The 12,477-nt window shown below is 42.7% G+C and overlaps 2 protein-coding genes and 1 long non-coding RNA gene across 4 annotated transcripts; 1 reads left to right on the top strand and 2 right to left on the bottom strand.

The window, feature by feature from the left end:
• Positions 1 to 101: 101 nt before the first annotated feature.
• On the bottom strand, positions 102 to 3,121 carry LOC130533563 (uncharacterized). The gene is made up of 5 exons (XR_008952614.1): positions 2,865 to 3,121; positions 2,488 to 2,751; positions 2,032 to 2,091; positions 1,691 to 1,810; positions 102 to 1,492 (listed from the first exon to the last, which is right to left on the bottom strand). It is a non-coding gene; the product is annotated as an uncharacterized LOC130533563 (long non-coding RNA).
• On the top strand, positions 3,011 to 4,147 carry mrpl14 (mitochondrial ribosomal protein L14). Of its 2 annotated transcripts, none has more exons than XM_057047083.1 (3): positions 3,011 to 3,173; positions 3,381 to 3,467; positions 3,693 to 4,147. In XM_057047083.1, exons 2-3 carry the CDS (start codon positions 3,388 to 3,390, stop codon positions 4,057 to 4,059), a joined length of 447 nt encoding a protein of 148 aa, XP_056903063.1. In that variant the 5' UTR covers positions 3,011 to 3,173; positions 3,381 to 3,387; the 3' UTR covers positions 4,060 to 4,147. The 2 variants fall into 2 exon arrangements, with proteins under 2 accessions (XP_056903063.1, XP_056903064.1); XM_057047084.1 differs by having other exon boundaries at positions 3,157 to 3,188.
• Positions 4,148 to 4,308: 161 nt separating this feature from the next.
• On the bottom strand, positions 4,309 to 11,848 carry LOC130533558 (calpain-1 catalytic subunit-like). The gene is made up of 22 exons (XM_057047080.1): positions 11,696 to 11,848; positions 10,060 to 10,306; positions 9,543 to 9,612; positions 9,333 to 9,451; positions 9,099 to 9,232; positions 8,827 to 8,995; positions 8,602 to 8,685; positions 8,431 to 8,516; positions 8,249 to 8,323; positions 7,387 to 7,547; positions 7,108 to 7,277; positions 7,002 to 7,013; positions 6,618 to 6,829; positions 6,488 to 6,527; positions 6,319 to 6,384; positions 6,124 to 6,181; positions 5,963 to 6,027; positions 5,783 to 5,851; positions 5,617 to 5,695; positions 5,426 to 5,539; positions 5,267 to 5,325; positions 4,309 to 5,190 (listed from the first exon to the last, which is right to left on the bottom strand). The coding sequence occupies exons 2-22, from the start codon at positions 10,303 to 10,305 to the stop codon at positions 5,164 to 5,166; spliced, it is 2,115 nt and encodes a 704-aa protein (XP_056903060.1). The 5' UTR covers position 10,306; positions 11,696 to 11,848; the 3' UTR covers positions 4,309 to 5,163.
• Between the last annotated feature and the right edge of the window lie 629 nt (positions 11,849 to 12,477).

Raw genomic sequence — 12,477 nt, 5'->3', positions numbered from 1 at the left:
CAACTTTCTAATAAGACAGTGAATTAGATTTTTGGTGCTAAAGCCTCTTTCTCATCTATGAAATACATGGTCATTAATATAATAATACATCCAGTCATTGGTTTCCAAACATTTCAATCAATCAGTCTTTATTTATATAGAATCTGTTACAATCAAAATGATCTCTAGGCACTTAACAGAATCCCAGCGCCTGCAAGCAAGGTGTGGTACGTCAAACTTTTTATTCTGTCTTTACTCTGCTTGTGTGATTGCTGTCCCAGTCATAATAACTTGCACCTGTGTCTTTTTCTTCTCAAAGCTGTGCCCAATTCCAACCTTTGTTCTTAACACACGGATTTGGACACCTCTGTTTGTGCTGACAATCTATTTATTTAAACCTTACTTACAGTAAACAAAGTTGAAATTTTAGTCCTGTGTGAGTTTGCTTTGAGGGTCCAGTTGGGTCTGAATCTGATAACTTCTGATTTTGTCAGTTCATTCTTTTTTTACTGGCTTGTTATATGGCCTTCATATTGTTCTCAAATACATCATTGCAACCTCAGTTTCCATAATTCTGTTTGCTGTATTATCAGTGTCATTATTAGTAGAATATTGTAGCTTTGATGACAATAACTTTTACAAATTCCCTCAACAGCCTCCTTCAAAAATAACCCTGTGTACCTTTATGTTTCCTGATATGTCTGCTGGGGTTTGAACACTCACAATCTTGGCATGATCCGATTAGTTGCTGCACCCTTTGAAGGCTGCATTTAAAGATTTTTTATGTTTGTTTTTTTAATATGACGACACAAGGTTCAGAACTGGTGATTTGTGGCTCACATTAAAACCAAGGTCAGTTTATCTGACCAAAAATCACATCATGTACAGAAATATTTAAATCATAATATTAAGAATACATTTCAGTTCATATGAAATACTGTAAAGTCCATAATTCTGGCAGAAAGACATCCAATAACATTTCATAGAGCTGGACGGGATGAGCTCTTTATCTTCAGCCTGGTGGTTAGAGTTTAAAACAAACAGTTGATTATTGATGTTCAAGGTTTCAAGGTTAAACAAATCCAGGGCCTGTACTATGGATTCCAGTATGGTCCGATACCAGAGCCACGTACAGTGTCCCACCTACTGTCCTCATTAGTGGAACATCCCACAGCTGAAGGGACTGTGGGGGGCTGGGGGGGGGGGGGCTGAAGGGACATCTCAGCTGGTGGGTACCAGAGATGAAGAGATGTTCTCTGACAACATATGCAGCAGAAAGTTTTAAGTGCATTCTAATTCGAACCAAAACCCAGGTAGAACTCAGCATTTTGCAGACTCGAGTGTGGTCAAACAATTCAAATGCAAAACAAAAAAAAACAGCTTCTCGCTGCTCGGACTTAGAAACTCCCACTAAAGGTCTCACTTTGCAGACGATCTTCCTTAAAACATCCTACACCATGACAGAGATCCGTGTAGCTCTATCTCGCCAGGCTTTGAATTTTCACCCATGCAGCTGGAGAACAGACATGACGTAATAAGTTAACAACAAATAAAAGGCAACAATGCATTTGAAAGTATGCACAATGACCCCAGACATACACACCTGAGCTATTCTAACTAGATATTCTAAAAGACAACTCAAAGAGCAACGTTAACTACTAAGGACTACGATAACAACCTGCATGCAGTGACATTTCAGTGTGGAACCTACTGCATGCAGACGTGCTGGGTGAAGTTTGACGCCAGTCATCACCCAGTATCAGGGCAACCTTTCTCTAATGGGGTCAAACACTCCTCGTCATCTTGGCATTTTGGATCCTCAAAATCAACACTATATAAAACACATACAATAACAAATCCAATATCTAAAGAAAATAAGTAACGCATCAAGAATTCATTGACATTACAGTGCAGGATAAAAACTACCACAGTGACAGTGGCTTTCAAAAAGAAAAACATAAAAAACCCCAACCAACTACAAATTTCCATACAGAATTATATTGCAATACATTTATTAAAAGTATAGGTTTTAAACACAGACTGATGACTTACACGGCACTTTCAAATTCATCTGCGCTGATTGTGTCCTCATCCGTATTGACTGGTGTTAGACTGAAAAGAGTGTAAAAATAGCCTTAAATAATGCCACTGCCCCAGTGGCATTATTTAAGGCTATTATTTATTGGGATCTCAGTGCTGGAAAAGCCAAGACAATTTTTGACAAAACACTCCCCCTCTCAAACAATACATTCACTCCTGCTCTTGGTGGAGCAAAAGGTCAGCTGAAAGGCAGCCTAAATGTCAATATAATGTCAGTGGTCACAACATTAAGACGTAATAGGACGACAAACACCTGATATGTGTTTATTTTTTGCAGTGAACATACAATGCATGAACCCACATGATGGATGCTCGAATAACTGACTACAGAGCTGCTGTAGCAGCTCCACACGGTGCCATTTCAGGTCACCATTGTGGTGAAAACAGCAGAAAGGTAACACCACCTACCCATCGAGCAGAAACAAAGCGAGCTCTGCATCCGTCTTCATGCCTTTCAGCTGACGGAGGTCTCTCCAGCGATCAAAGGCGACACCGATGTATATACGTGTCTTTGATCTGGCACTTTCATACACCCTCTTCTTCACGCTCAAGTCCTTTCTCCGTTTTCTCCTTTTAGGAAATTTTCTAAAATCTTTATGTTTCGCAGTTTTCCTCATTTCTTTCTCCTTGCCCATCTTAAAAACTGTTAGGGGGAATTACAGGCTCAATGGCCTGAAAAAACAACACGATTAGATTTGAGACACTTTGCTTAACTTTTGCAAATTAAGCAAATCTCTGCATTAAAAAGAAAACATTCAATGAGAACAGCTTTTCACGGCTCTTACGTATTAGTTGTGCAAGTTGTGGTCTGTGCCAGTTTAAATTCCGCATGCATGCATGTCAACAATCTTTAGACTACGAAGTTGCTGTTTCACGAGGCGCGTTTTGATGACGGATGAAAAACAAACAAAATCCTTGGACAAGAAAACGACACAATTGTAGACAGTAATCTCTCAGTTTCAACTAAAACACACACCAGACGCTTCGGCCAATTGTTTACATAAATAACGTCGCTTGCGTTCGCCAGAGAAACCCGCATTGGTCGCATGTTTTTGACGTCATCATTTGACATTGGCATGGGACTGGAAAGACGGGTAACGTCAACATTAGCAAGTTCTATATTTTAATCTTGAATCTTGAATTTTTTCAGCCTCGTAGACTTTTTGCTAATTTTACTGCACTCTATCATAAATATGCGCGCACCCTGTGCTTGTGAAAATTAACATTTGTCAGCAGAATGTCTTTTATTCTTATTAGCCCTCATGAGTTAGCCGCTAACCATTAATGCTGTCTGTTTCTAGGGTAAAAATGGCTTTCGCTCAGTTATCAAGATCTCTCTCAAGAACCCTCGGAGACACCCCGTCCCTTATTCTGAAGAGACAGTTTAGGTAAGAAATGTACATGTCATGGTGAATAAATAATTTGCTGCCCTGGTTATTATGGATGCTGTCTGTGTGATTTGATAAACCAACAAAAATGCAACACTAATCAAAGCTCCTGTAGAACCTCTCAGAAGTCAGCACTTGTACAGCGCTGTATTTTCACAAAGTATTAATTTTTTTTTAAATTTCTTATAAGCTAAAGATGAATAATTTTCCTTCTCTTGTTTTCAGTGTTTCTGTCGTGAGATCAGCCATTCAAAAAATGACAAGAGTGCGTGTAGTGGACAACAGCTCTCTTGGAAATACACCATACCACCGCGCACCAAGAGTGATCCATGTCTACACCAAGAATGGCATTGGAAAAGTAGGAGACAAGGTGCTGCTTGCCATCAAGGGACAGAAGAAGAAGGCACTGATCGTTGGGCACAAAATGCCTGGACAACCCATGAATCCACGCTTTGATTCAAACAATGTTGTTCTGATAGAAGAAAACGGGAACCCCACAGGAACCAGAATAAGGGTCCCTGTGCCCACTCAGCTCCGAAACTTGGAAGGCGATTACTCAAAAGTTCTTGCAATTGCAAGCTCATTTGTATAGCATTGTTCAACATTGTGTTTTGTCCATATTTCCAGGTTTATCAGTATACATTAAATTGGGCCCACGTCCAGTTTTTGTGTAAAATAAATATTCTATTGTTGCTTATTGTATGTAACAGCTCAACAAGCCGGTCAACCTATTTGACATTTGAGCAAGGCCTTCATGTGTTTACAGTAATCCAAACGCAGACTCCTGGTTTATGTTATAGTAAATGCACCCAAAATGTGGGTCAAACTGACAGGGCCAACATGGGAGGAGGAAAGCCTTTATTGTAGGCACAACATACATTCAGAACACAACTATATTTATATTAGCTGCAATAACCATGGTGCTGTGAGTAAGGCATTCAGTATTGTGTGATCCCTGCAAATGTCACTTCAGGAGACTGTTAAACAGGATCTCATGAAGCTGATAGGACATGACTGACGGCTCCTTTAAGGTAGAATCGGAGTGCAAAGTAAAAACACGTAACGGGCCTATATTTCGACGGCAGTTAAACCAAAGACCAATTTGACATAAGAAGCCAGACTATAATATCAAATTTAAAAAGTTGGTGAGGCTGTACTATCTACAGACATCTCTATAAAACGCAAGTGATCCTTAACGTATAAAATGAACATCAGGTAATCGTCTCGTCTGCCAAGTCAAAGTCTGACGACCCAGGAAAAGACGCATTACGTTACAAATTGAATGACTTCCTGAATTTAGCTAAATTATACCAAACTCATCCCTTAACATGATTAAAGGTAACACACAGCTATTGGGGTTTTATTTAACACTGGACATCGTAAAATTATTTGGCAATCTGACCACAAGACTTACACTTTACAGACACCCGCTTTTCAATATTGGTTAGAGCCAGAATTTCTGTCATGCGGGGACTCATGCGGCTTCAAGAGATGGCAAACTTTTGCACACTAACTGCTTCATACTGCCGGTTTGCATATCAGATAGGACTTGGCGGTACTGTCTCCTATTGCACAGTGCTTTTGCTATGTGAGGAACGTTGAGGTGTTAAAAACAATCAAACCAGCTACGTCTGAGAGGTCTACAAGGCGAATGATAGTGACAGTCTGCCGGCACGCGTTCTCAGGGAATCCCTCTTCAACCACACATTGTCACGTAAAGCCACTGCGGGAATAAAGATTAGGTCAAAAGAACATACTAAAACATCCATTTTCTTAAAGAAAACAGAAAAAACCCTTACCTCTGTGATATTCATCTCAGCCACTCCTGAACCCTCTTTATCAAGCTGCTGGAAATGCCCTGTTGAGAGGATTTATCCCATGAACCGTCGTCTGAGTTATTACTGAAAGCTCTTCAAAGATCAAACATGCAGAAGAAAGTGACACATTTTCAAACTCACTAAACATGGCCTCCAGCTTGACCAAGCAGCAGATGAAGTTGTCAAAGTTTATCATGTCGTTCTCTGCGTACCGAGCTACCAGAATCTGGTTCAGTTTGTTGTTCAGCTTAAAGCCTGAACAGAAGAAAAGGTAATAAAGTGTTACTGTTATCAGTGTTTATATTCAATTGCTTTCCTGAAATGAGAGTTACCTGCTGCCTCCACAGCCAGACGCATCTCGTATGAGCTCATCGCCCCTGATTTGTCCAGGTCAAACTGTCTAAAAATGACCTGAAACGCCCAGACAGAAATGTGACGGATAGAAATACAAAGAAAATACTACTGACAGATCTTAGCGACAGTTTTTAGTCTTTATACCAGCCATTTTCGGATCTTATTCCAGAGGATTTGAAACTCGACCAGTCCCAGATGGGCAGTGCCATCTTTCTGGTAAACAATTAGATAAGGAACAAAACCACATCTACAGAATGTTACGTAATTCTGTTGACCACATAAAGCTGCTATTATCTGCTAATAGTGGAAAACCCAAAAGGATACATCCATGAGATTGACCATGGTTCTGCAAGACACTGTACTGAAGCCATCAGTCTTCAGATCTTTATCTGAAAAAGCAAAAAACACACATCCGAACTGGTTTATATACTGTAAATCTTACACTCCCTTCTAATACAAATATAATGTAAATATGGAAAACTCACGCCGGGTCACAACTCTGTTTAGAATGGTCTTTAGTTCGTGAACTGAAATCTCCATGTCCTAGAAAAGAGCATTATGGTTAATATTATTAGTATTAATCTGGGTGGATGAAGCATTTTGGGAATGTTTTACATAAATATTACAAATTGCAGTAGCTTATCGAGCGCATGTGAAAAAGAAAAACAGACAGATTTTACCTCCCCTGCCAGCTGAGCAAACATGGACTTAAAGGAGTCGTCGATGTCTTCTTCACTTATTTCATCCTGCAGGGAAACAGAGATAAACTGGTTTATACTGGGAATCTTGCTGAAGCTGTTCCTGTATCCATCCATTTAAATTCCCCAACAGTGTTTGAGTGACACTCACTTCATCTCCTAAATCAGCAGAGATCTGATCGTCCATTTCTCTGCCACACACAAGAAACCAGAGGGAGATTTAACATTGTCGCACTTTGCACGCAAAGAAGCGGCGCTGGAACCACAAAAAGGACACGTACTCTGTCTCGGACTGTTTCTCCGTGAAGACCCTGAGGACAAAGTCAGCCTCTTTGTGGGGCTCAAAGGTGGAGGGGACGATCAGGTACTCTCCGGGGGGCAGGCGGAGACGTGTGCTCACCTCTCGCAGGTTGATGAACGTTTCTGAGCGTGCACATGACGAGTGATTCAAAAAGAAGTTCTTCTTCAAGTGGACATTCTGGCAGCCTTTGAACTGAGGGTGGGAGAAGAAGCATTTGCATATTTCAATAAATTATTACCCTGAATCACATCCTTTTTTAAATCCTTATTACTAATATTAGTGTTAGTAAAATATATCCAGTATATCCTCTTTCAATATGGAGGTATGATCATCGGTCATTGGTGTTAATAGATGTTGTATTTACCTCCTCTGGAATCTGTAAAAAAAAACACAAAGGAAACTAATGAGAATGGGTTCAATTGTGAAGTGAAACAGCGAAAGATTTGGTTATTCTTCGCTTGCGTTCTTACTTCGTACACGGCGAAGCCGATGGTGTGCATGTCCTGACCCTGACGCCGATATCTGCGGCGGTCCTTCTGCATGAGAGCCACTAAGAAAGTGCACGCCACCTCGTCATCGTCCGGATCGTCATCCTCCTCCAGCAGCGTGATCTTAAATTGGGGGTTAATCCAAAATGTGTCTGTGCAGATATCAAGTGTGTGTTAGCCTGCTGGACCTTCTTGCTCTTTAACGCAGCATCAGAACGGGTAGTCACGTGCACTCAAGGCAGGTTAATGGTCCGGACTTACTGGGATGGTTCCTGCAGCCTCCTGCCGTGCTCCCCCTCCTCCACATGCCGGAGTAGGTCATTGTGTTCCAATGGCTGAGGGCGTCCTCACTCAGGGCGTCAGGAGTCAAATTACAGATTTCTATGCGAGAAAACTGCTTCTTGAACTCATTGAAGGACATCCTGGAAAACAAAAAGTCTCCTTAAACAAAACCAGCACATATACTGTGTCCTGCTACAGGCTTATAAACTGCAATACTATGGGTTTTTAACAGATTCTCCTATTTATGAGACTACATTATAAAAAGGTTAACTGGTGAAATGAGCCATTGCTGTTCTGGGCTTTTAATATTAGCTAAACCTTTATTGTTCCCACAGCAGCCAAAGACATGGAAAGCACAGCTGGGCACAGCTTTGAACTGGACGCTGACTAAAACCCAGACAACAAAGCTGCACTGCAGTTTCAACTATGATCACGCGTTCTGCTGCTTCAGTGATGCCACGATGCACCCGATCGTCTGAGCAGCTCCTGCTTCCAGTCGATAATGGTCCATTAAGCCAGTGTTGGTCAGTAAAAGACTTGAAGGCTGCTCTAATGCATCCTCATTTACCAGCCCTCAATGACAGAACCGTTTTTTGAGAGGCTGCGTAACAACAGACTTTAGATGAGTCTAAGGAAAATAGCATCTCCATTTGTACATTTTCACAACAAGCTACTCTCTATGGTGCCACTTTACTACTACTAATAATAATCAGTGTAGGAATGAGCAGTGGGGGCTAAAACGAGCCTTCGGGAACTCGATCATCCTCATTTATTTTCAGAAATGAATAAATATATTAATGAATACATCCTCAGGTTAGAACTATGCCAAAGGAGATCTTACCAAAATTCTCCATCTTCCATTTTTAGATGCAAATCTTCCCTTTCAGAAGGATCGATCTCATTCCACTCAGAGGAGCTTCACACAATAAAGACAAGATCACGTGACTGAATAACGTGAATGGATCATGGGGGTTTTATTGTTTCCTGTTGACTGTAGAACTTATTCTTTATTTCCTCACTCACTTGTCACTCCAGGCCCCGGTCCACTCCACCTGGCCCCAGGGGTTACGTACACGGATCAGGCGCTCCATTCTGCCCCGGAAGTTAACCTACATCCCACACAGTCACAGGCAAACTAGAACCATTAACGTTAATTATTGATACGTGAGCAAATGAGGTAAAAGATCAACAGACCTCCTTCAGGCCAGTGACTGAGTAGGCGTGGCCCTTCACAAGCTTCTTGAAAGTAACAGCCTCCATATCAAAGGCACTTGTGATCTGTTTTGATATAAAATGGAATGCTGAGTCATCAGGGAGATGAAATAAAAGTGGTTTGGTATTTTTCCCACTTGTATACACGTATAGGATTTCTCAGTGACGCAGCTTTAATCGGCTTCTTGGCAGCATTCCTGTGCTTACATCGATGGAGCAGCCCAGCAGAGAGCCCCTGTCCAGGGCTTTGCTAATAATTTTGGGCAGATCTCTGGGGGCGCTGCGCAGCTCGTACATCTCGGAGACGCCGCCCGTGAAGTCCTCGAACCCTTCCGTGGTGCTTCCTCCAGACAGGGCCTCGTACGACCCGTTCAGCCTGACACGGACACATAAACTGCATCAACAGCAGGGCTCCAGAACCTGACGTTAAACATCCTTTGGAATGATTCATCAACTAGGAAAACAGCAATCAGCCCTACTTGGCGTAAGCTTTCTCCAGAAGTGCACTCCAGAATTCATTCCCCTCAGCCGAGTGGACGAACATCACCTCGCCGTCTTTGACAGGTAGTCTGTCGTCGATGACAACGTCCACCCATTCGCCAAACTGCCAGAACTGCAAGAACAAAACCGTGGCGGCTTTTATTCATGTCTGATGTGATTTAATAACAACTGGTTTGGTACTAAATAAATAAAAGATGACCGTTTTAAAGTACCTGAAAGTGGAAGATGCCAGCATAGTCATCCTGGAAGGTCTGTCCATGCGGGACAACCCGGTGCAGAAGCCTTTCATTCAGGGTGAGAGACGCGATGGCCGCTAAGAGCCAGCAGTCACCTGCCAAAGGGAAGGAGGCGGGGGGGGGGTATCAGATGAACTGTCTTTTAGAAGCTTGCTGCATTGCAGAAGAGAAGAATCAAAGACGTACCCAGGGCTCCCTGACATATGTCTGTTCTTGTGGCTCCGCCCACAATAAACTGAGGATCATCTGTGAATTCCTGCAACAGGCAACAGCAACAATTCAACACATTTACCGATCTACAAGATTCCATCCCTTCATACTCCTGTCTGTGATTTAATAATCGGAACACGTGTCATTAGAGAGAGAGGACTGATGACGCCGTCTTTAAATGCTCGTACTTAGATGGGACTGAGGAACATCAGAACACTGGTTCTGTTGTTAATAGATTCGGCACCGCTCTTAAATGTCTACTTAATGATGCTGTACTAATATATAACGAAACACCGGATCGGTAGACACGAGCTGTAAATCCAGAAGAACAGACGACTTAATTAGGAGTAAAAAGGTGAACTCAGTGTATCCGTATCTATCTACACCGATGACACATCGTTACCCCCGTGGGTAAATAATTGCTCTACTCCTATAGGCGACGGGACATAATCTCATCGTAATAAACCATCAAGTCCCTCTGAGGTTCTCTCACCGTGGGCCTCTGCCACTCCACCCCCCGGGTCTTTGAGGAGTGCGGGGCCAGCTCCTTAAAGCCCAGGGATGGAGGTTCGGCAGGGAAACAGGGGTCTTCGAACAGGCACCCTGACTCCACACACTGCTGCTTCAGTGCCTCGTAGTCCTGGTTCCAGAACGGCACCGCACGATCGTTGGAGCCCATGCCCTCCGCTCGCAGCCTGTTGGCATATATGCTTGCAGAGATCCCTCCAACTGGATACATGCTGCACAGAGATAAAAATACAGGGGGGCGGTTATGCACACTGCCGGCTATAAATAGACAAAAGTTATTCAGTGGCACAGTCTTGTCGACAGAAATCAGGTGTGGCAGCATGAGGAGGAAAACCCAATTGAACTTAATTTTGGCAGATGTTGATGGCGTTAATGAAAAATGAAAGGTTATTGGAGGATTTGATGTCAGGCCCGGGATGGTTTTTCACATTTTGATTTTATCGGTACGTGGGACGAGAGGAGCAGAGCAGCTGCTGGAGATTTGGGGACCTTAATCTAAGACTGTTGCCACTTAACAAACACAGCAAACAGCAGCAAAAGTTCAGAATACCTGGTCACTTTAGGCAGGCTGAAAGGGAGGAAAATACAAGAGAGATATATTTAGTCAATATTTGTTAATAAATGGCAAAATAATTCGCATTCTGTGGCAGAGAAGCTAAAGCGGCAATTTTTTTTTAACTTGGCGGGGGGGGGGGGGGGGGGGGGGTTTCACCTCCTTGAATGTTCTTGCTTTTTCTGTCTTTAGGGTAAACAAAAGGGCTTCACAAGGAAATCAGCTGTGCCAACATGATGAATGAAGGCTTTGACGGCTGTGCCAAGCCTCTGTCAGAGAGCTGGAACCCCCCGAATGATGGGATCACCGCGAGGAATCATAATGATGTGTTTAATAAACCAGCAATGGATGAAGACTGAGGTGGGACATAATAATTATTAACTTGCTGCTGATTTAATAAGCAAAACTTTTGTGTTGCTGTGTGAAAGACGCTGTAGTCTGAAGTCAAGGACTTTGTTTGTATGGGCTGAACCCCCCACAACGGACCCAGAGGCCCCACATGCCTGCAGCCTGCAGGAATGCCCCTCTGCTTTGTGACACTTCTAAAGTGAAGCCACTGCTGACTATTGATCGGAAGCAGTTTTCTGCTTTTCCACAGAGGAACAACAGCGCTGGGCTCAGCATTTTCACGCCAATGTGTTGGACTTCAACCTCGACAATGACCACAATGCGTTGCCACTGAAGCTGGAAGGAGTCTCCTCGCACGCATTCACCATGGAAGAGGAGGAAAAAAGCAACATCTGAGACATGTGATTAAGTCAGCACCTGTTCAGACACGGGCCTGTTATTTTATTACCCTGCCCACCAATGCATGCGGGACAAAAGCAGATCCATTACCGCACAAACGCAAAGCCGACCCGAACTTGATTCCGAGTGTGATCCACATCAGTGGGCCTTACTTCTCCCACATCGCACTGGCTATTAAATTAAACGTGCCGGCTGGTGGCCTTGAACAATATAAAAGCCAACGCAGAACCGTTAATCTGATAATCCGACTGTTTGACTGCGATAAACGGAATTAAATAAATAACGAAACGAATGCGCTTACCACGGCTTAAACCACCAATCTCCGTTTCTTTCCGATGATGAACGTTAATCGAGTGAAATCTGTCCAGTTCAGTGGTCGTCGGAGCGCAGATTCTCCACCCCGCCTGGCGTGTGTGTGTGGGTGCGTGCGTGTGCGTGCGTGCGCTGCAGGCAGAGACCCGCCCCTGCAGAAGGAGGGCCCAGTGACCAACTGCAGGAACATCCTGCGGCACCAGGGGGCGCCAAAGCGACGGTGCACAAGTTCCGGCTTTTTACCAGCAGAAATGATCTCTGGCAGAATTCAGCCATAGTAACAATAACAATTAATGCAGTGGAAAGATAAAATACCCACAAAACACAATAAATAACAAGGTGACTTAAGAATTTGCATGATGGAAAGGTCGAATATTGTCGATTGTGTGGGAATTATAATTCATTTTGTAACCAGCTGTCAGTATCATTTATGAAAGGTGTGTTCTACATAAATAACTAGTTCTCACAAAGACCATGTCGGTCATTATAAGACTTGCCAATATAAGTTAATCATCAGCTCATTCTGCAAATAATTGTCAACAAAGTAACTAGAGATTGATATTAAGATAATGATGATAATGATTAAGTTTAATGCTGAAAAGAAATATTGTGGCAAATTCTTTTTTAAAGTAAATGTTAGTTCTGTCCTGCTTTGGATGAACCATTCTTTAAATCAAAGACATAAAGCACACATATCAAGATGGAATTAGAGTGGTAAACTGTACAGACATAATTTAGTTGGTTTTCAAATTAATTAATTCATTATTTCAT

The sequence above is a fragment of the Takifugu flavidus genome, chromosome 11, assembly GCF_003711565.1.
Source record: "Takifugu flavidus isolate HTHZ2018 chromosome 11, ASM371156v2, whole genome shotgun sequence".
NCBI classification, from domain to species: domain Eukaryota; kingdom Metazoa; phylum Chordata; class Actinopteri; order Tetraodontiformes; family Tetraodontidae; genus Takifugu; species Takifugu flavidus.
The sequence above is the reverse complement of the archived record's forward strand: the minus strand, read 5'-3'. Positions and strand labels throughout refer to the sequence as shown.